The following is a 21,287-nucleotide window of genomic DNA, read 5'->3' as shown; positions in this document are numbered from 1 at the left end:
TAAAGGAACAGGCGAGCTTGATAATGATTTTAGCATGCAGTCTCTAGACCAGAGGGTGTCGACGCAAGCGACAGGGTTCAATCCCAGGCGCGCGTGGGATATCGGTCCTCCAGCTTCGCATTCCATAATATGAACTGGTCATACCCGTATCAGCACCTGTGTTGGGCAACCGCTACGCCAAGCAACCTTGAGCCGATCGTATGAGGCAGAGACATTGATCTGGAGTTGTAACCGGCGAACCGCTCTAACAATTTGGTCCCTCTAGTCAACATTGAGTAATCATATGTAAGAATTATAAGAGATAATGTAAGCTCAAGAACGCCTTCAACAAACCCGTGCCAAACGCGCCGTAGCAACACAACCATAAACAGTCCACTGCTGTATCAATGACTCCGAAAATAAAGATGAGAAAAACAAAGCAAAGGCAAGGGAAAAGTGAAAGTAAGAGGGTCTATGAAAGGCAAATTACGGTACTGGGTTCATCACTTCATCAAGAAAAGCTTAAACTCGAGTGTTAAGTGCTGCCGCCGCCTATCACTCCACCAGGGGCTTTAATGCCTCGACGCCAATCTGGAGGATCAGCTGGTTCCGCGTCTTCTTCAACATGTTGCTCAGAATCTCGACGCCTTTGGCTTTCTTCACGGCTTCTATGGCGCGACGCCTATTGTCGCCAGAGGCGGCGCAAGTCAGATTGCGTACGCAGGTGATTCCGCGGTGGATAAGGCCATCGTCTTCTTCCTGGCAGAGGTTGAGCAGAAGCTCGACACCGCGCGGTCGATCGAGTACCCCGGCAATGACCGGATCAAACTCTGTCAGCATAGCTAAAGCACCGCCAGCAGCCTGTCGCGTGGTAAGGTCATCGGTATCTGTGAGAGCGAGCAAGATATGTAGACGTTGGGCAGCTCGCTTGGTGCCGTCGGCCATTTTGATGACCCCGGATTCGCAGGTCATCAGGTTACAAACCAACTCGCAAGCGGCTCGCTGAATCAAGGGATTCTTGGAAAGGAGTAATTCTTCCACTTGCGGCCAAGCGTGACGGACGATAGCCTCTGCAGCCGCTGAATCAGGATGAGAGGCTAGATTCGTGAGTGCAAGGAGGCTTTCAAACACCGGCAACATGTCCAGTGGCTGTTCTGCTGTTACACTGGTGACTTCGGGAGAAGCGAGAAGAGCGACCAAGGGTCGTATAGCCGAAGTAACATGGGGATAGCCTGAGAGCGGGAAGACATGCGAGGGGTTGACGGAGATAAGAATGCGTGCGAGCGCGTGCGACGCGTTCAGGATGTTGGTGTTGCTTGCATTAGAGTTGACGGCAAGACCGAGTAATAGTTTGGCCGCACCTTGCTGTGCTAGGGTACCGCGTGACTTGGGATTGCGAGAGAGAGAGAGAAGTATACGGCCGATGAGCTCATGATTTGAGGGGGCCGTATTCCTGCCGCACGCCACCAAGAGAGGAACCACTCCTGCATCAACTACAGCGGCACAACGAGCTATGACATGCTTATCATCCTCGAGAACATTCGGACCATTCTGCGCCGCTTTGGCGTTTGCTTCGGCGTAGGATTTGAGCTGAGAGATTTTCTTTTGCTCCTCAGATAAGTTGGGAAGAAACTGCGTAAGATTCAAGATAATCATCAGACCCCCGTAAAGAATCGATGTCTCGTTAGACTTCTCCTGTAAGACTTTGATCAATCCTCGCAAAAAACTCTGATCTGCTGCGAGTTGTTCCTTAACCTCCGGTTTGATCGAAGAGTAAGCTAAGCCTTCGATCGCGTTCGAGATATGCTCAGTCTCTTGTCTAGACATTAATCCCTTGAATCGGTCAACAAGCTCAGAAACATTGCCGTCGTGGCTCTGAGCCTTACCATTAGAAGCTGTATCATTGCTGTCCTTCGCAGACGCTCGCAGCTTTGCCAGGATGACTGCCGCCAGCTCGGAGCTCTCGTCACTGCCGTTCGTGAGAATATGAGAAAGCCAGTCAGAGAGACTCTTAGAAATGGCGTCGCGACTCGTGCTGCTGATACATGCAGCATTGAGTAGCTCCAGAATGGCTTTTTCCATCCTGCGGCTTTTCGCATCCCTCGCAGTGAGGGGTTTCAAAGAGGCCATGAAGGCTTCAGAGAGAAAGAGATCGGCCGCAACATCGGGTGCAATAGGGAAGATGACGGCTGTAGCGGAAAACGCAACAGTAAGGTCGTCAACGCGGTTCTTCCTTAGCTTGGCTGAAATGATTTGCGAAAACTGCTTCTGTCCAACTTCCTTCGCAGACTCCAGGTACTTGACGGTAGCCAAAGTGGCCTGGCTTCTCCACTCCAGGGGAAGTCGGTGATCCAAGGACGTTATAACCACATCAAGGCTCTCGTCATCCATTAGATCTCGCAACTGGTCTGCCTCAACAGCCAGAAGACGAGCGATACCCTTAAGCGATCGCCCGTCCAGATCATGGCCCGATTCCATAAGCTTGGCGATAAAGAGCTGGAAGAGCTCTCGCTCACAATGCAGACGTGCTTCCTCCGAAGGCCAGACTGCGTGATCCAAAACTACAGTATCAAGGCACACGGCGGCTCCATCGCCCCGGTCGTAAAGATCATCGAAAAATGTGGTGACTGACACTTGAAGCTGGCTGGAGAAATACTGGCGAACACTGGCATTTTGGCGAACGAGACCCGCAATAATGTCATCCTGGAGCGGAGACAATGCCTGCGCCTGGTATGAAAGCAGCAGTTTCACACACTCCAGCGCTACACTCTCCGGCGGGACAAGGCCGTCGGTCCGAAGATAGCGGGCGGCGTCTTTTCCAGCCTTTTCGTCTTTCTGGATAGCATAACTGCGGCACAGTTCGAGTAAGTGATGGCTGTTTCCGTCTTCATGTTGAATCTTCAAGAAAGCTTCCTTGACAGTAGCATTATCGGGCGCGAGCGCGAGTGCTTCTCGGAGATTTCGGACAGCGGCCTATATTACATCACGGAATGCGTCAGCCACCACGCACGGGTCATATCAAGCACACCCAGCATCAGCCACGTTGAACGACCCTGCAAAGGATGCAAATATGAACTTGTCGCGTACCTCATGATGCCCGGAATCTCTCAACTCGACAGCCTCTCGTGAAAGGTGTACGGCGCGTTCCTCGCCTGTGGCGTGGACCATTTCAGCTCGAGAGCGGGCGAAACGCGTAGGTACCTGCGTGAGTCTCGGCGTCCAGGGATAGGCACTCCGTTTTAAGTCGAAAGATTCGTACAGTTGGATGTTGTTGAGTTTCTCGTTAGGAGGCGAATGTGGATGGTCGCGGTGGGGAGGGGTGGAAGAAGATAGACAGATTAACCCACGCACTCCGAGACAGTTGATAAATAAAGGAAGACAGCAGTCATGGAGAGGAAGATGAAGATCGTGCTGCAAGTAAGCTGACCTGAAGGCAGAGCAGCGCCAACAAGGGAGGATGATAGATTATTATCTGGGAGAGGGGACTGAGAGATGCTGCGTAGATGCTGTCCGTCCGTGGTCTCCGTCTGGAACCGCCGCGGGTACTTTTATTTTTTTTTTTTTAATTTTTCTCTTTCTGCAGTCACCCAAATCTAATGGATCTTGACAGGATACAGGCTAAACCCAGATCTCATCTCATTTCCTTCAACCCCAGGCTTCAACTCCAGTAATAAAGTAATAAAGTCCTTTGCCGGGCGAGTTGATCGAGCGGCAAACAGGGTTAAGATAGCCCTGTACTCCGTACGGTGACCAAATCGCGTGGCTTTCTTTGCCCTCCGTAGACCGGCACTTCCAGTGACTCCAGTCTCTTAGTGTCTTCGGTCGTTAGCTCCAGGTTTCCATCAGATAACGATTTTTACAGATCGAATCGAATCACGCGCAGCGTAGTGCATCGGTCTGGGTTTCCCTGTCCAGTAAATTCCAACCGATACCTGGGACTGTGCCTGATATTTATCATTCACAGGTTATGCTATCCCATTATGCTGGCGAAACCCATTCTGGGCAGTCGCCACAGGCCTGGCACCGATAGCGAGGGCCCCTCAGCCTGCAGCTAAACCAACCACAGCAGGGCCCCGTATCACGTTGCTTTTCCTGTGCTGCTGGTTGAAGTCACTTTGCAAGAGACCCAAGATTCCAAGACTCTTGATGCTTCATAGTTCAAGGGTCAGGTCGCACTATCACGCCCCGTTCTCGCAGTTTCGGCTTTAATGATCTGCAAGGGGGCCCAGTTCTACACTCGGCGACCCCTTATTCAAGGCTCGAGCGATCAATCGTCGGCAGGGAACAGATTCAGCGGTGACGAGGACTTTTGCACGGAGGATTCCGACCGTCATGGAGGACACTAGATGAGACTGCAAGACTGCAAGATTGCATACGGAACGGCAGCCGGCTGGAAGTCCGCTCTGTCACGTCACCTGACCTCCATCTTGCACAATAGCATCCCGCTGATAGAAGACTCGTATAGTCTTTACTCCAGATTCCCAGACACCAGAAACTGCTGGAACACCGGTCCTTCTCCCCCCACTTAGGCAGGAATGTGGGTTATACCCGCATGTGCATGGGCTACCGTAGTCCAACCCGGCTGCATGATTTTTTTTTTCGCTCTTGAGCCCTGAGGCCTGAAACAAGCAGGTTCTATGTTATGACTACTGACGACCACAAATTGCCAAGGCTGCGTTATCATTCTTGATACCACAAACACGCTTGGCGGCTGGCCTTTTGCTTCGCCAAGGAATTGTTGTCACCACCAGCCTCTCCCCCCGCGAATCCGAATCCTTGCAGCCTCACTCACAGCTACCGCTCCGGGTTCCGGAACGAGTTAAAGCAGACCTTCTCCGCTACATAAGACACCCATCCTTAATGCTTGAGTGTAGATCACTCATCCCCACCCTCACTCGTCTTGGGCCCCGTGCTTTCTTCTGTGCCAGCCTACTGTAGCTATCCGCTGTGATGTCCTTGTTGTGAGCGCTATCCGCGCTAGCGGAAATAGTCCTGGCCCCGCTCATCACAGGGGCGATGCGTTCTGACGCTGGCGCTGATGCTGGTTCTGAGCCACCCTCCAAAGCGAAAACTTCCACCATCCACTCGTACCACACTTTTCGGTCATCAGTCTGTCGGTACATCGTCACGACGATTTCGCCGTTGTCGGGGACATTTAGAGGCGTCTAGCCACTGGTTAGATATCGACCTCTTTTCAGCCTCATCCAGGGCGCCTTACCTTGAGCGGAAAGTAGATCGGGAACCAACTGATCATGTTCGCGCTCTTGCTGTCCATAGTGACCGGGTTGGTGGACAGTTCCACATCGCGGTACAGGACTGTTTCGAAGTAGCCTGCAAGGCCGTGGCAAACCCCACGATTTGGGACCGGGAACGTTAAACGAGTCCGGCGCACATTGTGTGCATTCGATATCATCGACGTTGAAGCCGGCTGAGGAGGTATATCTCGATTGGGATGGGAGAAAGACCAGGCTGTTTGGACAAATGGTGTAGTTGGTTCATATGAAACTGTTGCAACCGAAGACCTAGCGGGGTTACCTGCGCTGGCATCGGATTGGTTGGTAGAAAGGTAGTCTATAGCATGTAACATGACCACATAAGGCGTTTCAGGTGCTGCAGGGTTCGTGATTGACTGGTTCGTGACATCCGCATGGAGTTTTGGCGCTGAGATAGGCGTGAGATGTGCCGTGTAAGATGCTGGGATTGAGATGCCGTGCACTGGATTCAGCAGATGGTTGACGCCGTCTAGACATTCGGGCGAGAGTTCATTGTCCCCGAAAGAGCCTAGAAGCTCAGAAACAACAATATCGACTTTGGAGTCCTCAAACTCAATAGCGTTCAGACTAGGGGAATCTGCAGTGTTCTGGTTAGGGTCAGGAGTGTAGAGAAATTGGCCTTCAATGCCCAGAGACTGCCCAACGGGTTCTGTCGACAAAGGAGAGCTTTTCCGTACGCGCGGTCCTTTCCAAGCACGCATATCGGAGTGCACAAGGCTGGCCTTTCCGCCCCATAGATTCTCGTTGTGGCGCTGGAGGAGGACAAATGCATTTGGGTTCTTCTCCACAACCCACAGGTCAATCTCGACACCCGACTGAGCGCTTGCTTTGAGAGCCCTAGTCACCAAAGGGCCTCTTCCGGCACCAACTACTGCAACGACCACGCGGCCATCCGGATTTGACGTGGGCTTCTTTTGTTCCACCCAATCACTTAAAGCCTTCGCGATCGCACGCTCATACCATTCGTACTTGATTGGGTCCTTCTCAAAGACTTCATATGTGATACTTTCGAGGTTGACGGTTAAGGGCTGCAGCGGCGCCTGTAGGTAGTCTTGGTAGCCAGTGCCGAATCTCTCAATGGCAGATCGGGGAGGCTGACGTGATTGAAGATTCCTCATGTACGACAGATGCGGAGTAGGGTCATGATGCTTTTTGTTCGAGGCGGCAGCCTGCGCAAGACTAGGGTATTCAGATCCAGGGAGACTGGACGTATTGTCCGTCTCTACACCTGGTATAGGTCCAACATCGCAAAGCAAGATCCATGGAGCGGTGCGGAGACGCATGAACCTGGAGATCAGTGCCTGGTGAGCTTTACTTAGAACTGGATATCCTTTCTGATTTTTGATGAATGTGTTCGAGTCGATGGTAAACAAGTGGACTGGCTCTGAATGCCATCTTGACTGAACAGACATCGGTGGAAGGTGCTTCGGTAAAGAGAGAGCTAGCAAGATGTCTTAGCCACGATTATCAGAATCGAAAAAAAGGTCAGATATTATTTTCTTACCTACGAAAAGCCTGGAGTGATATTTACAAGTTCTTCTAATAGCATCCCAGGCATCCCAAGTACCAAAAAGGTCTATCTTTGGCTGCTCTATTTCGGTGTCAAAAAATTCCTCCCGAGCAAGAGGTGCAAGGTCACCCATCTCGTCTAATTCGAGATCCTGATTGTCGACCAAGTCTAACCAGATATGAAACTGGATGTATGGGCCGAGACTAAGTGCATCTTGAATCGCCCGTGCATAGTACATCACTCCATCCGAATGCATTCCTTTATGATGCAACTTTGGTCCTGGAATCAAAAGATAGCCAATGCCACAGAAGGCGGCATAGGCCACTTCGAGCATGAAAACTTGGCGTGAGAGGTCTGCGATTAGCGGGTCGGGAGAACACAGGTCGATCCATGAACTCGTCACTCCCACCAACTGCGACATTGCCTCATTCGGGGTCAAATGAGTATCTGCCGGTCCTAGCTGCGGCACAACAAGAGGTCGTATGTTCTCAGTGGTCATCAGAGTCCCAGAATCACTATCAGAGACAGCTTGTATATTCGATAAGTGTGAGGAGAGAAGACTGAGCACACGCGACTGGAAGTGTGGGGTTGTAATTGGAGTAGTGAGCATGTCATACTAAAGAGAAGTCAGTAGTCAGACTCGAGTCAGCGCAAAGAGGTTGTACTCACATTACTTTCATGCGCCAGTTGCACCACTTCCGAGGTAATTGGAATGGTGCGCTTGCTTTCATGCTGTCCGATGCAAAAGCTCGGAGCGACGCTTTCAGAGTCCATACTGACACCTGGTATAAAACGGAAGAAGACCAAATGTGATCAAAAGGGACCAAGACTGTCGTGTATATTGAATCTGGGAAGAGATTGCTGCCTATATCAAACCGGCTGTAACTAGGAAGTTCACTCTGGGGTTATAGAAGTCTCAAATTCAGCGGTATCACCAACGGTCTGTGAGAAAAAGTTAAAGATTTTGAAGCGTCACAAATGGCGGGTCTCCCACGCCTTTTGAACAAACAAGCAGATAGCTGCCTCGGGCGAAATGGTCGAGTCCTGTAAATATGTAAGTAACTATTGGCAAGCTCCTTGTTCTTTTTAGCGGGGTTGGCAGAACTGCTGAGGCGGTGAGGCTTGAGCAGTATGTCGGGCGGTCGATGGCTAGCGGCCCACCTTCCTATCTGGGTACCGACTTTGCTTCCGCCCGCGAAGGCAAACCGCAAGTGAATTTTTTGGTCGCCTTTACTCGTCCGGTGTTGTCGCGTCTCTACAACTTGCTCTTCTCTCGTCATGGTTGACCGACGCTCAGATTCAGAAGACGGTTCTCGCGCTAAACGCCAGAAGATGGATAAGTCTGGGACTGACCCCCGGGATAATCCCTATCTGGCTCATATGTACGCTGATACGTCCTCTAACGGCAACTCGAGCTCACAGGCTGATAACAAGAATTCAGCCTTTGCGAAGCTGCAGCGACATAAGACAACAGCTGCGCAGGCGCAAAAGGTTGAAGACAACGAGTTCAATCCGTTCACAAATCGGCCATACTCAAGCAAGTACTTCTCCATCTTGAAAACTCGCCGTGATCTCCCCGTTCATGCTCAAAGGTAGGTCGCCTTCCCTTCAATGCAATTCGCAAATCGCTAACGTGTGATTGTTTCTCAGAGATGAGTTCCTACAGCTCTACCAGCAGTCTCAGATCCTGGTCTTCGTCGGTGAGACTGGTTCCGGAAAGACCACTCAGATTCCTCAATTCGTCCTGCTTGACGATCTGCCTCAGACCCAGCGCAAGATGATCGCCTGTACCCAACCTCGCCGTGTGGCTGCGATGTCTGTCGCCCAGCGTGTAGCTGCAGAGTTGGATGTCACTCTTGGGGAGGAGGTCGGTTACAGTATCCGTTTTGAGGATATGACTAGTCCCAAGACACTTTTGAAGTACATGACGGACGGTATGCTCTTGCGGGAGGCCATGAATGACCATGAACTCAGTCGCTACAGCACTATCATCCTCGATGAGGCCCACGAAAGAACAATGTCAACCGATGTTCTCATGGGTCTTCTCAAGGAAGTCGTGCAGCGCCGACCTGATCTGAAGATCATCATCATGTCCGCCACTCTGGATGCACAGAAATTTCAACGATACTTCAATGACGCACCTTTGCTTGCTGTCCCCGGTCGTACCCACCCTGTCGAGATTTTCTATACCCCCGAACCTGAACAAGATTACGTGGAGGCCGCCATTCGCACTGTTCTGCAGATCCACGCCACGGAAGACGAGGGTGATATTCTTCTATTCTTGACTGGAGAGGAGGAGATAGAGGATGCAGCACGCAAGATCTCTCTCGAGGGTGATGAAATGGTTAGAGAGGCCGATGCTGGCCCATTAAAGGTCTACACCCTCTATGGTAGTCTCCCTCCGCATATGCAACAGAGGATTTTCGAACCCGCCCCTCCTCCACGCCGCCCAGGAGGTCGCCCGGGAAGGAAGGTCATCGTGTCCACCAACATCGCGGAAACTTCACTTACCATAGACGGTATTGTCTACGTTGTGGATCCTGGCTTCTCAAAGCAGAAAATTTACAATCCCCGTATTCGTGTCGAATCCCTTCTAGTTTCTCCAATCTCGAAAGCCTCAGCGCAACAAAGAGCTGGTCGTGCTGGTCGTACTCGCCCCGGAAAATGCTTTCGTCTGTACACCGAAAGTGCTTTCAAGAAGGAACTTATCGACCAAACGTATCCCGAAATTCTACGCTCAAACTTGTCATCCACCGTGCTTGAGCTTAAGAAGTTGGGAATTGATGACTTGGTGCATTTCGACTTGATGGATCCTCCAGCACCTGAGACACTTATGAGGGCTCTCGAGGAACTGAACTACCTTGCGTGCCTCGATGATGACGGTAACCTCACCCCGCTTGGCCGCCTTGCCTCAGAGTTCCCGCTAGACCCTGCACTTGCGGTCATGCTTATCAGCTCACCGGAGTTCTATTGCTCAAATGAGATCTTGTCCATCACAGCATTGCTCTCAGTGCCCCAAATCTTCGTCAGACCAGCATCCCAGCGGAAGCGCGCTGATGAAATGAAGAATCTGTTCGCCCATCCCGATGGCGATCATTTGACATTGCTTAACGCCTATCACGCGTTTAAGAGCCCTGAGGCGCAGGAGAACCCCAAGCAGTGGTGCCACGACCATTTCCTTTCCTTGCGATCTCTGCAGTCCGCCGACAATGTACGTATGCAGCTCCTCAGAATCATGGAGCGTGAGGAATTGGAGATGATCTCGACGCCGTTCGAAGATAAGAAATATTACGAGAATATTCGCCGTGCTCTATGCGCTGGGTTTTTCATGCAGGTTGCCAAGAAAGAAAATCAGGGTAAGAGCATGTACATGACCATCAAAGATCACCAAAACGTGCTTCTGCATCCTTCGACTGTACTTGCCCACGATGCTGAGTGGGTTCTGTACAATGAATTCGTCCTCACGACGAAGAACTATATCAGAACCGTGACAGCTGTTAAACCAGAATGGCTTATTGTAAGTTCCAACACTCCTCCCACTTCCTATGTATCTAATGAAATCTCTTAGGACATTGCACCTACCTACTACGATATTTCGACATTTCCAAAGGGCGATATTCGCTCTTCTCTGCTACGAGCTGCCGAGAGGCTCTCGCGCAAGGAGAAAATGCGTGCGGATTCTGGAAAAAGGCGTTAAATGACCTATCAGATATGCTCTTATTTTCATGAACATATAGACTATGCTTATCACCATATGATGTCAAGTATACTCAGGCTGCAATATCATTTTGCCGCTTTCCAGTTTATTCATGCAATAAAAAGGCGTTTAAAAAAGGGCTAACCCCTTTGGCTCCAAGAGACTCTCTTTCGAGTAACAAATTTCCAGTGATAGTTCTAGACGTGATACCGGCTGTCAAGAAAGGTAGCCAGCTCAGGCAGCATCTAGTGCGAAGGGATGTAGTTATTGTTGAGTTTTTGCTTCCAATTCATTGGCCTAATATACAGCTGCAGGTATCTATAACACAGTAGGTCTAATCATATAAAAGGGGAACAAAAGTTGAGTATAGTCAATACAGATGCCCAGAGGGCATATAGTTGGAGGATCCTGATCACGCCGAATGTTCGAGCCTGGTACTGTAACCTGGCTCAACCGGAAGAAACTCACTAGGAGTCCATCGTACTGGCTTTTTTGCCTTGTGGGAGGGTTTCGGTCTCACCCAACCTGGGCCTTACAGGCGCAAGTTCATCAGCCAACTCGCTTGGCTCATTTAGAGTGGATGGTACAGGGGTGTTGGAAGCGGCCATACGCATGACCAATTGTTTCAAAAAGGCAACCTCGGACCTCAGGATTCGCAATTCTTTTTGTTGCGCAGCAACCGTGTCTTCGAGAGAACGAGAAGGTGAAGCAGAATATGCGTTTCCTTCCCTGTGGTCGAGCTCAACCGCCTTGGTTGGGTGGAGTTTATCAGGCTCCTGGTGAGATTGGAGCGTTTTACGAACTGCCTTTTGAGCCAGTTCCTCGTCGAGAATCGTGGACATAAGCTGGTCAGAGTAGGTTCCCATTACCCTTTGTAGTCGATGGGCAAAGTCCTCTCCTTTCGGGGCGAAAATGTCGAGTTGCTCCTTGGCAATGTTGGCAAATGCATAGCATTTTTCCACAAGCGGTGCGTCTAGCTGTGATGGCGATGCATCTTGTGCGGCCACCCACCACCTGTGTGAATCGGGGTCGGCTTCGCTGACAATGTCTGCTTGTCGGCTTGGGAGGTCGGAGCTGAACCCGCTGTGAACAGCAGCTTTAATAAGGGCTTCAGAGAGATCGAGCATCTGACAAGTATCGCAGAGTTGAATCATCATTACAATCAGTCTTTCCACCCTTGCGGGTGGGTGCTCGGTTGTTGAGGTGATAAAGGCCAAAACTCTCTGCAGTACTTGTCGGCCTCTTTCCCAGTTTTTCCGGACTGTGCAGAACTCCAGATAGGCCATGAGTATGGCGAAATCATCCATGTAACCGGCTGATCTTGCGACGAGGAGGTATGCATCTGCTCTATCTGGCTGGTCGAACCTCAGACAAGCCTTTATGAGAGCAGCGTAAACAACGATGTTTGCGCTGTGGACAGGGGGAACTGAGATTTCTAGTCCATTGACTACCCTTTTTCTGTAGAGGCCGAGTGTACCCATATTGATAGGGTACCCCTTCCCTTCTAACATCTTCAAAAAGAGATCAAAGCCCTTAAGGTCTTTGGTTTTGCGGAAAAAGTTGAGAATCGCGAGGATGAGGGAGGCGCTCATTTCGAACTTGTAGGGAAGTATCGTCTTGATAACCAACTGGGCAAGATCGTTTTGTCGGGTCTTGGTGAATGCAATGATCATGTACGTGAAAGCATAAGTCCGGTCCGGATCATGGCAGTGGAGAAGAGCATCTGATAGCCTCAAAAGGAGCTCCTCGAGGGGCATTTCATTGCTAAGGAATTGATCCGTATCCTGACGGATTTTTTTGTCGAATCTCGTTGACGTACGAACTAGATCTTCCCACCGAGGCGAATTGAAACCTTTCATCAAATCATCGATGTTGACTTTGGGGTTTGCCTTGATTTGTCTGATCCTGCGCCGGATGGCGTTCAGCTCGAACAGAAGACTCGCTAGGTCAAGTTGGGGGAAGGAATCGTTATGGTCGTAGTTTTTTAGGACGCCAAAATATGCATGAGCAACAGCCGGTCGTATGATAAGCCTGATCGCGAGCTGTTTTAATGCTAGCTTTCTGATAGCCTTTGCGCGGACCTCATCAGCTCTAAGCCATTCAGGTAGTTCCTCTACATCAATGGCCATGTCAAACTCATCGTCTTCCAATGACTCTGCATTCTCCAGCTCGAATTCTTTGACGACTGGAGCTTCCAGATCCCGGTCTCTTTGCGTACTCCACCAATGTGAAAATCTGCACGGATTCTGGGTCCTGAGGAATCGAACAGTTCGGTATGGTGTCGATAGAGTGTGAAATGGCCTTGTCTGAAGCACTTTACACGGTGAGTTCGGCGTTTGCCGTGAAGATAGCGCATCAGAAGAGCGAGAGCCTTCGTCGCCCATATCGTCAGCCTCCTCTCTCACATCCGCAACCTGCTCCTCCCGCTCCCGGCGGCATCTGCTCTTCGCCCGCGCATCTGGAGCAAGGATACTAGTATAACGCACTATAACCGGGCCTTCGATACGTAGACTTCGTTCTCTCGCCGTGGATGTTGTTCGAGGCGTTAAACCTTCGGCAACGTTGTTCAGACACAATATGCAATGGGAACCCGGCGCTGTGCGTGGGCTGCGAAACAATATACGCTGCATTGTCAGGGCATTTCGGCCCTATCGGGCGGGAAGGCTGTTTGATTAAACTTGTAGATCAATTGGGCATCTCGGAGATTTCACAAACGGCGTCGTACGGTGAAAGTTGAAGCAAGTGACCTGGCTGGGTGGTATGATGATAGTTATGGTTGTGCTATCGGGGAAAAAGTTGGAGATGCCGGAAAGCAAACACTGCAAACAGCCTGGATCCCCAAGCCGGCGACAGCTGGTCCCCCGGAGGCTCCTCTTTCGAACGTCAACCCCGGGGGAGCTGCTTGTTCTATATTATGCTCTTATTCTCAGCTATATTTTCCTGAAATATCTTGGCTCTGGTTAGCCAACATCTTAGGTTTTCGCAATTGACAATGCTGGTTACGCTTGCTACGGCTCTCCTCGCCCTGAGTGGCAGCTTGGTGAATGCCCACGGGTCGCATTCCACCCCTACAGACCCCTCTGCAGATTGGGCGACTCGGCACATGCAAGGTGGGACCTAGTACTTCGAGTACCTTGCAGGAAATTAGTCTGATCTACTTACACCTGAAATGATCATAGAGGAGCATCACATCGATACCTTTGACGCCGCCTCTTTCTTCACTCTCCACGATTACGATTCGTCCGGAGCCTGGACCCCCGAAGAAGTGCGAAAGACATACGGCATGGATGACGAGTCAAATGCGGGTTTAACGGAGGAGCGAAAACAAGAAGCTCTAAGGGAGGTATTTACGCTGTTTGACCCAGCCAACACCGGGTTCATCAGCCGCGACAACTGGATGCACCTTATCTCTGAAGGCGTGATATTACCGGACTTTGGGTTCGGGCCTGGCCATCACGGAGATATTGAGTACGAATACGAGATTCATCATTTCGAGAAGTACCACGGCGAGGATGCGACGGAGGAGGAACTCACGCACCCCGAAGATATTGAGCACTTCAAGAGACATGACGAGGAAGACGAGGCCATGGAGAAACTGGACCAGCTTGAACGGATGGCCATTGTCGCGGCTAATATTCCGGCGAAGTTCCGCAAGGGGCGTGTATGATGTGTATATTTTATACATTCCCAAGGGTACTTGAATGTCCGAGTTGTTGCGGGCGTTATTTTATACACATATAAGATGATAGATACCATCATAATGACAGCTCAGATCAGAAGTGCTGCCAATATGCGATTTGGATTGCGTATGTTTCCGTACCATCATGACGCATTGCCGCAAATCTCTTGATGGGAGAGGTGGAGGTCAAATACACAGTGCATTACCCCTGGAGCATAAGTCTTGACTTTTTCGACGTGCCGACAGTCAGCACGGGGCTCCATATTCGCAATCTGGGACGCAGACTCAGTCCAGAGACCTTGCATGGTAGCGGTAATATCGCCTCTCTCCGCGTCGATCTGTTGCACATCGACATTCTCGTGCACGTGGAGCCAGCCACCCTTGTCCCTGTCAATGATCCTGCAGGCACCATCCCAAGCGTCGCTGGAAGATGGCAAAAGTCCCAAATTGACATGTCTGATGCTGGTCCACCGTTGCCGACTCTCCATAGCATTCCTAACCTGACGCATAATCCCTGCTGCAAACCCATTATCTCCGTGAAAAATCACCACCCGATCCGTATCACAGAGGCTCTCGAGCAGCTCGTCAACAGACACACTCAGCTGGCCATCATTTCCCACCCTGATAACTTTACAACCCCATCCATTTTCCACACATCCCCTACGCAATCCCTCCACAGACCACCCATTGATCTCCCACCCCCAGACCCTCTGGACCCCGCGTTTCAGATACGAGAAAACAAAATACCCGATCCCGGCGTACATATCGACGACAGCGACATCGCCAGCTGTCTCCCCATGTAGCGATGCCTCATCTAACCCCTCAAACGTAGATCCATGCCCCAGTATCCGGGCCTTCTCGGTAACATTTCCCCTGGAAAACATGGTATACAGCGGAGCCCATATCTGCGCGATGCCGTGGTTCTGGACAGTACGAACCCAGAATGCGCGCTTGTAATCATCTTCTGAGGGCTGGATATCCTCGCCATCCCGCGACGTGGCCGGTCCGAAATCCCCATGCAGCGGGATGAGCCCAATAGGGCTGCGCATCCTGTTCTCATGTCCTTGCGTGTCTGTAAGCACGATCGGTGCGTTCATGGCAACGTGTGTTACGCCATACCGGGAGAAGGCGCTCGCGATAGAGGCGTACAGAGTCTGGCGCTGGTCGTCATCTAAGTCTTCATAAAGCTTGGCCCAGGCCGGAGGGTGAGTAAAGGAGTTCAGCGGAAGCAGGAGCATGGGTTCGTATATGGTATATCGTTTTGGGAGCGACGAGACCAGCTCCTCGAGTGATACGGCATGTTGTGCTAATAAAGATTGCGAGAGATGCGCGTTTATGAAATCTCCTATGCATTTCTGGAGGGGGTTGATGTTCTGTCTCGACAGACGTTTTGGTTTGTTCTTGCTCAGCTTGGCGGCCATAGTAGCAGCAGGCCTTTCGTCGATTGAAGTGGAGTCAGCCATTTTGTATGCTGTGGTTGGTGTAGCTCTTCGATCGACTTATACCTCGCTGATTACTAGGTGATTGTCGGACGCAACATTGCCCAAGGGCATTAAGGCGTGAGCGTACGATAGACTGGCCACGGCAAGAGCATTCAAGGCTATTTTTTCCCCCCGTAATATTCGAGAGAGTTGAAGATATAAAAAAGATACATCCACGAACATGATCTGTTTTTATTAGAGTGTCATGTGATTGTAGTACCCATCAAGAAATCATTTTCTGCCTGAGGTGTGAAATTTCTTTATCTGTTCTGAGAGAAAACGACAACATCTATAAACAATCTAGGATTACTTATCGAATGAAATTTGAACAAACAACAATGAAAAAAATCTAAATAGTGTTAATGAATACCTGAGGCCTCTTCTCCAGGTAAACTGCTCTAGCTGCTTTCCCGCTCTCGATCTTTGAAGGGAATACAGAATTTCCATAGTGAGACAGATCAATGGCACTGTTGCGGCAGAAAGATCCAGGTTTACTTCGATCTTACAAAGTCTCAACCTTCTGGGTCTTTAAACAAGGAGTCATTCCGAGAAAACCCAAAGATTGTGGTCAGAACCTTTATGTTCCTCCCTCCGCTATGTCCATGACGCATACCAACAACAGAACCTGCAGACAAATAAGATAAGCTGACTATTGTGCTGAAGAATATTTTTGCATTATCATCGATGAATGCTTCAGCTAGCTGTAGCATCCGAGCTTTGACTGCGCGGAGTCAACGTTGTGGCTGACTGTCCGTATATGTCAGCGTGGTAGACGGACGGGCACTCATGGCCTGTGATATACAAAGCTGGAGAAATCTTGTATCCTTTGCCCAAACCCTCGGCATTTGTTACATAACTTCCAGGTTCGATGTATAGTAGGCTGTTGCGTTGGCAAGCCTTCGGTCCCGGCTGTCTGTTGAGATCCCTTTCGAGAGGAATGGTTCATTGAACTCTCACCAGTTTGCGAACGGAGTTCAGAGCGCAGGTACTTACTTTAGTTGCCAAGGTAGGTGGTAAAGGCGAGCAGGCACAGGAAGAGCCAATCTGCGATGGTGTCCTCAGGAATGGACTATAAGACTTTCCTAAACCTCGACCGAGGTTTCGAATCAGGGCGAGCAGTCTGAGATCGCAGATATTGCTCTACCAAATGTACTACATCTATGAAAGACGAAACCTGCCGAGTCGTAAAATCTGGTCGAACGTTTGAACCCTGCAACTGGGATTAGGTGGATATACGGGCAGAGATACTGGGAGGCGAGGCACTTTTTTGATATTGGAAGTATTCCGTACAAGTTTCTCAATACGTATTGTTTGCTGATAGATGGTGAGTTGCTGGACTTGGCCTGGCAACCACGCGAAGCTAGAGTCGGGCAGAGCTTCTGACATTTCGCTTGCTGCTCGAGATCGAGATGAGGATTCCTATTTTCGAAGTGATCTTTACTATATTCTGACCAATTTAGTTGAAGAACCACATATCTGATCGGTTCGAAAGCTTCAACAGTACCAGTATTTGCTGTGGGAACTGCCCTTGACCATCTAGATGGTCGGCTTCTGACAATGTAGGAGCTTTTTGATGCATTGTAAATCTCTCAGCTTTGAAGCTTCTATCATTCAGAAGCTTGACTCTCATCTGATGATCCCGCACGCAGTAAGAATTTCCTGTTGCTTGTCTGCGTGTGAATGATTGACCAGCAATGGAGAGTTCTTCCGGGCACTGCAGCAGTCCCTTCCTGGTACTATTATTTTCTGGTTCTCTTTTGCCCATAATTTCCACAGTCCCTTGGATTGAAGGTGCTACCTGAAACCAGAGTCAGTTATGAGTAGGGTTGAGCGGGGATGTGAGTTGTCTGTAGAATGGCGACTCTGATATGGATGGAGTTAGGGTTACCCATAGATGGCACGCCATTCCCGCAAGTTTCCCCACCCACTCCTTTCTCCACTTACCATGATTCGTATAGGTTGCTGGAGAAGACAGCCTGAAGAATATCTGAACTGCAATGCCATGTCTAATCCAGTCCTCCATCCTACTGTCATATTCACGCGTCCTGAGCTTCTCATCGTACATTCCACTTAACAGCGCGCTGTACTATCCTCTTATTGTCAGTTGACCATACAGCAGCTGCGGTTGATCCAGCCGTCGCAGAGCAAGGAGCTGACGGTTCAACTGCCAAGATAACAATTATTGGCAGGGCACGCAAACATCAAGCCGATAGAAGCGTAAAAGCGTAGATCAAGCAGGTATCTACTTCCAGGAAGCCGAGAATGGTGCTCTCCAAGACTGCAGCCACGGAGATTCGTTCTGGACGTTGAGATTTTAAGGGAACAAGACAAATGAGCCCCTCAAATAAAGCGGCATGTCATGTTCATGAAGTAGATTGAATTTCATAAGAAGAAAGAAATGAGAAGTAGTTGTGTCATGTCACAGAAAGGACGCAAGCATATCCATATAAATCAAGTCAAATCAAATCCGTCTAGCGCCAAAATCAAAGACAGGTCCAGTCCGGTCAGATCGTATCAGGAAAGAACGGAGGTAAAAAAAAAAAAAAGAAAAGAAAAATGGCTCGTTAGTTCGTCTGATCATTCTTGTTATCGATGCATCGATGGAGTGTCGTTATTTATTCGCTTCTGATGGTATATCGGTGTTGTCTCGTGTAGTAGTCCCAGGAGTGAGAAGGCCGTTGCAACTCCGATGTTCTACTTATCTCGAGTAAGGCTTATTCATGAGGGCGATCTCGCGAGCTACAGTTGCCCATTCAAGTTCTCTCTTAATTGGCTGTTTGTTTTTCTTTTGTTGAAGTTCTTCCCACTTTAGCAACTCGTATCTGTCGATGTTGTTAGGCCTGATGAATGCTTTCCAATGTAGTACTGCTGCTTACACAAATCGTAGGTGTGGTTGAATAATAACATTGAGTCTTCTTGCACGGACGTAACAACTGGATCGAGGTTAGCAACGTACAAGAAACGTTAGAGCTTAACCTACTATGCCCGTGGAAAAGATAAATTGAGGGACGCCATGACCTCCGCGATACATATTGTTGCTGAGCGTGAGACACCCACTCGGCAGTGAACCAGGGTGGCCGCTCCGTCCGACTTTCCTTTACCTGAACCACATGTTAATGGAGGAGATCATTTAACGTGACAAGCCAACTTACGGATGAACTCGAGACAACGGTCAAACTCCTGAGTCAAAGGATCAATGCCATTGTCCTGCACTTTGGTAATGTGCATCAGATTTTCAGCACCCATTCTTGCGATGTCCGAGTCACTCCACGTTACAGCTTCACCGATGCTAAGAACACGCCTGATACCAAGCTCCCAGAGCATTTCCGGGTTATTGGCATGTGATAGATTTCCGAGGTACATATATGGCAAGATTCGACTTGGCAAAGACCCGTCGCAGTATTTGAACCATTGCGGATCTGGAACGCGGTATCTTGGAGGATTCGCGGGGCTTTCTTGAAGTATCCGCTCTTGAACATTCTTTAGATATGCGACGTCGGAAGGGTAGGCGAAAAAATTCCGCTTCTTTTCCCTGTGAAGCCTAAGCCAAGCTTCGCTCGCAGGAATGCCTTCGGCAAACATAGTGTAGGCGATAACTAGTAAGGAGCTTTCGGTATACCCATCTGGACAATGGATTAGGATCCTCCGTGTCTTCCTGGGAGGGACATCCATGGATACGTCCCCCTCAGCATCCGTTTCTACAACCTCAGGGTTCGCGAGATAGTAGATCCACCGAAGTGTATTAATCAAGTCATCAAGGTCTCTACTCTCTCCGGATGGAGTCAGTAGGGAGCCGGAGGAGGGAAACTCCATTCGTTGCGGCTCTTTCGCAAGACGCTTAGCGAGGTTCGCTAAGTAGCGAGGGCCCGGGATCCCAGCAAGATCATTCGCGTCAATCATCACGTCAAATGCGTCAGCAGAGGGGGTACCGGAGGCACCGGCTTGTAGGAGATAATCCGGAGTAGGACCTTGCCAAACGTTGTGTGCAAACTCAGTCGCCCGCGACATGGTACACATCTCCAATCGTTCTAACTGGACTAGACGTTTGTTAGACCGAATTCTCGCAAAGCATTCAGTAGACTCACAAAGATCCACAACCTGGTTAGTGAGTTGGCCGCTAGAGTTAACAGCTACCAGATTAGGAGCTCTGCGTTCGATATCCGAAAATGGACCTAGTATTCGTTCAGTTCTCGGTTCGCGACACATTTGATACGGCATATGGAAGCTCACAGGAGACAACAAATGTATTATATGACGGCAAGGTCTGCTCATGGTCATGCTTGAGTCTCCAGTGATGCTGTGCAGTTGCGATCCTGCTTGCGACTTCGAGAAGCTGCTTCGCGGTCACGCCATCCTCGCCGTAAACAACAATATCGGAGAGCGGAGCCACCTTTGCTGTTTGGATCTGGAAATTGCGCACAGAGAACCCTTCCCGAGGGTCAGCGGCGAGGAATTCCAATCCTGACGGAGCGAGGATCGCGTCAGGAGTAATGGCACCTTTCAGCCTCGATGTCGATAAATCGCCGCCTACTTTGACGATTGTAAGGCTTCTCCAACATTTCGGTGTTCGGCGGAGAGAACGCCGCCGGTTGGTGAAGAACCCGACCTGCAGGTGGTTCTCAGGATGCAGTCCATGCAGCCAAGGGAACATCAGATTTGGATCTGGCAGCGGCTGCGAAGAACAGTGATCGACAGCAGCCACCAGTATCTCAATTTCTAGCGAGTATAAAAGGGGCGACTCTGATATCTTGGGGAAAGCATCGGGGGGGTGAAGAGGCGAAGACGTCGGGAGGACGACATCTTCCTCCGGAGCAGGCGAGCTAGTTCGTGAAGAAACGGGCGACGACCCGGTAGGACACACGGGTATATGTTTATTCGGCACAGGAGAAGAGGTCCTATTGAGGCTCAAAGCCGAAGCGACAGTTCCAGGCGGAGGAGTGGTGTGGCGTAGCGGTTGCTGCACCACAACGGTTGCCATGACCGGCAAGCGTGTGTTTGCGTCGGGTAGCTGGGCTGATACAGATGTCAAGATGTCAAGGCCGAGGTTATCGAGTTCTGGCAGGTACAAAATTTGAATGTAAAGTCAAGGCCGCATAATTCGAGTCTCGCGATAGCGCCTTGCGATGTTCTAGAAAATGCCTTTGATGAAACATCGTGTGTTAGTGGTGGTGGGATCGCGCGAATGAGTTGGGCATCGTACGGTCGAGCACGTGTAGGCAGTGGAGAGGCGTGATCACTCACTCATAGAAGAGGCTCCAATATCAAACAGTCTATGCCAAAGATGCGCATCAGCATAGCAAAGACGAACGCGACGGTCGCTTTTGGAGGCTAACAAAGGCTATAGGAAAGGTTGCGGGGGAGATGATGTTGCGAACTTGATGATGAGAAGGCAGACTGGCAGAGAGCAGTGGAAACTGGATGTACCCACCCAGAGATAGTGGAAAACCCAACCCCCACAGTGATAACAGTTTCCAGCGACAGATTACAAGTGGAACCAGTCGCAATTGGCAGATAAGACAGAGAGTAGAAGAGAAATGACGAACAGTCGATAGCGAAGATATGTACAGATCAGGAGCTCGTATTATAGCAGTAGAGGCTGGTCTTTTGCGTGAGAGCGAGGCAGAGAAATAAGAACTTAAAGAGAGTACTCCGTACGGGGGTGGGGAGG

The 21,287-nt window shown here is 50.1% G+C and overlaps 7 protein-coding genes across 7 annotated transcripts; 2 read left to right on the top strand and 5 right to left on the bottom strand.

Annotated features, from left to right (window-relative positions):
* Positions 1–534: 534 nt before the first annotated feature.
* Positions 535–3,147, bottom strand: BDW70DRAFT_149852 (UNC45-central domain-containing protein; the record flags this gene model as incomplete). Its single annotated transcript, XM_073739077.1, has 2 exons — positions 535–2,952; positions 3,067–3,147. 2 exons carry the CDS (start codon positions 3,145–3,147, stop codon positions 535–537), a joined length of 2,499 nt encoding a protein of 832 aa, XP_073596639.1.
* A 1,515-nt stretch (positions 3,148–4,662) lies between these two features.
* On the bottom strand, positions 4,663–7,791 carry BDW70DRAFT_42970 (protein arginine N-methyltransferase). Its single transcript, XM_073743997.1, has 4 exons — positions 7,432–7,791; positions 6,757–7,378; positions 5,198–6,693; positions 4,663–5,144 (listed from the first exon to the last, which is right to left on the bottom strand). Exons 1-4 carry the CDS (start codon positions 7,534–7,536, stop codon positions 4,818–4,820), a joined length of 2,550 nt encoding a protein of 849 aa, XP_073596638.1. The 5' UTR covers positions 7,537–7,791; the 3' UTR covers positions 4,663–4,817.
* A 200-nt stretch (positions 7,792–7,991) lies between these two features.
* Positions 7,992–10,613, top strand: BDW70DRAFT_135158 (DEAH-box ATP-dependent RNA helicase PRP43). The gene is made up of 4 exons (XM_073736639.1): positions 7,992–8,144; positions 8,204–8,354; positions 8,413–10,279; positions 10,331–10,613. Exons 3-4 carry the CDS (start codon positions 8,540–8,542, stop codon positions 10,457–10,459), a joined length of 1,869 nt encoding a protein of 622 aa, XP_073596637.1. The 5' UTR covers positions 7,992–8,144; positions 8,204–8,354; positions 8,413–8,539; the 3' UTR covers positions 10,460–10,613.
* Positions 10,614–10,729: 116 nt separating this feature from the next.
* On the bottom strand, positions 10,730–13,170 carry BDW70DRAFT_42965 (uncharacterized protein). Its single transcript, XM_073743996.1, has one exon. The coding sequence runs from the start codon at positions 13,087–13,089 to the stop codon at positions 10,927–10,929; it is 2,163 nt and encodes a 720-aa protein (XP_073596636.1). The 5' UTR covers positions 13,090–13,170; the 3' UTR covers positions 10,730–10,926.
* Positions 13,171–13,346: 176 nt separating this feature from the next.
* BDW70DRAFT_135156 (nucleobindin SSP120) lies at positions 13,347–14,804 on the top strand. Its single transcript, XM_073736638.1, has 2 exons — positions 13,347–13,569; positions 13,639–14,804. The coding sequence occupies exons 1-2, from the start codon at positions 13,452–13,454 to the stop codon at positions 14,124–14,126; spliced, it is 606 nt and encodes a 201-aa protein (XP_073596635.1). The 5' UTR covers positions 13,347–13,451; the 3' UTR covers positions 14,127–14,804.
* Positions 14,218–15,739, bottom strand: BDW70DRAFT_167808 (tRNA(Phe) (4-demethylwyosine(37)-C(7)) aminocarboxypropyltransferase). The gene has a single exon (XM_073742314.1). The coding sequence runs from the start codon at positions 15,599–15,601 to the stop codon at positions 14,282–14,284; it is 1,320 nt and encodes a 439-aa protein (XP_073596634.1). The 5' UTR covers positions 15,602–15,739; the 3' UTR covers positions 14,218–14,281.
* A 1,884-nt stretch (positions 15,740–17,623) lies between these two features.
* pps1 (tyrosine/serine/threonine protein phosphatase PPS1) lies at positions 17,624–21,213 on the bottom strand. Its single transcript, XM_073736637.1, has 7 exons — positions 21,048–21,213; positions 20,861–20,889; positions 19,850–20,758; positions 18,772–19,791; positions 18,600–18,720; positions 18,496–18,552; positions 17,624–18,441 (listed from the first exon to the last, which is right to left on the bottom strand). Exons 3-7 carry the CDS (start codon positions 20,595–20,597, stop codon positions 18,318–18,320), a joined length of 2,070 nt encoding a protein of 689 aa, XP_073596633.1. The 5' UTR covers positions 20,598–20,758; positions 20,861–20,889; positions 21,048–21,213; the 3' UTR covers positions 17,624–18,317.
* Positions 21,214–21,287: the final 74 nt, after the last annotated feature.

This window comes from Aspergillus foveolatus, assembly GCF_047715535.1.
Source record: "Aspergillus foveolatus strain CBS 279.81 unplaced genomic scaffold BDW70scaffold_20, whole genome shotgun sequence".
Lineage (NCBI taxonomy): Eukaryota > Fungi > Ascomycota > Eurotiomycetes > Eurotiales > Aspergillaceae > Aspergillus > Aspergillus foveolatus.
The sequence above is the reverse complement of the archived record's forward strand: the minus strand, read 5'-3'. Positions and strand labels throughout refer to the sequence as shown.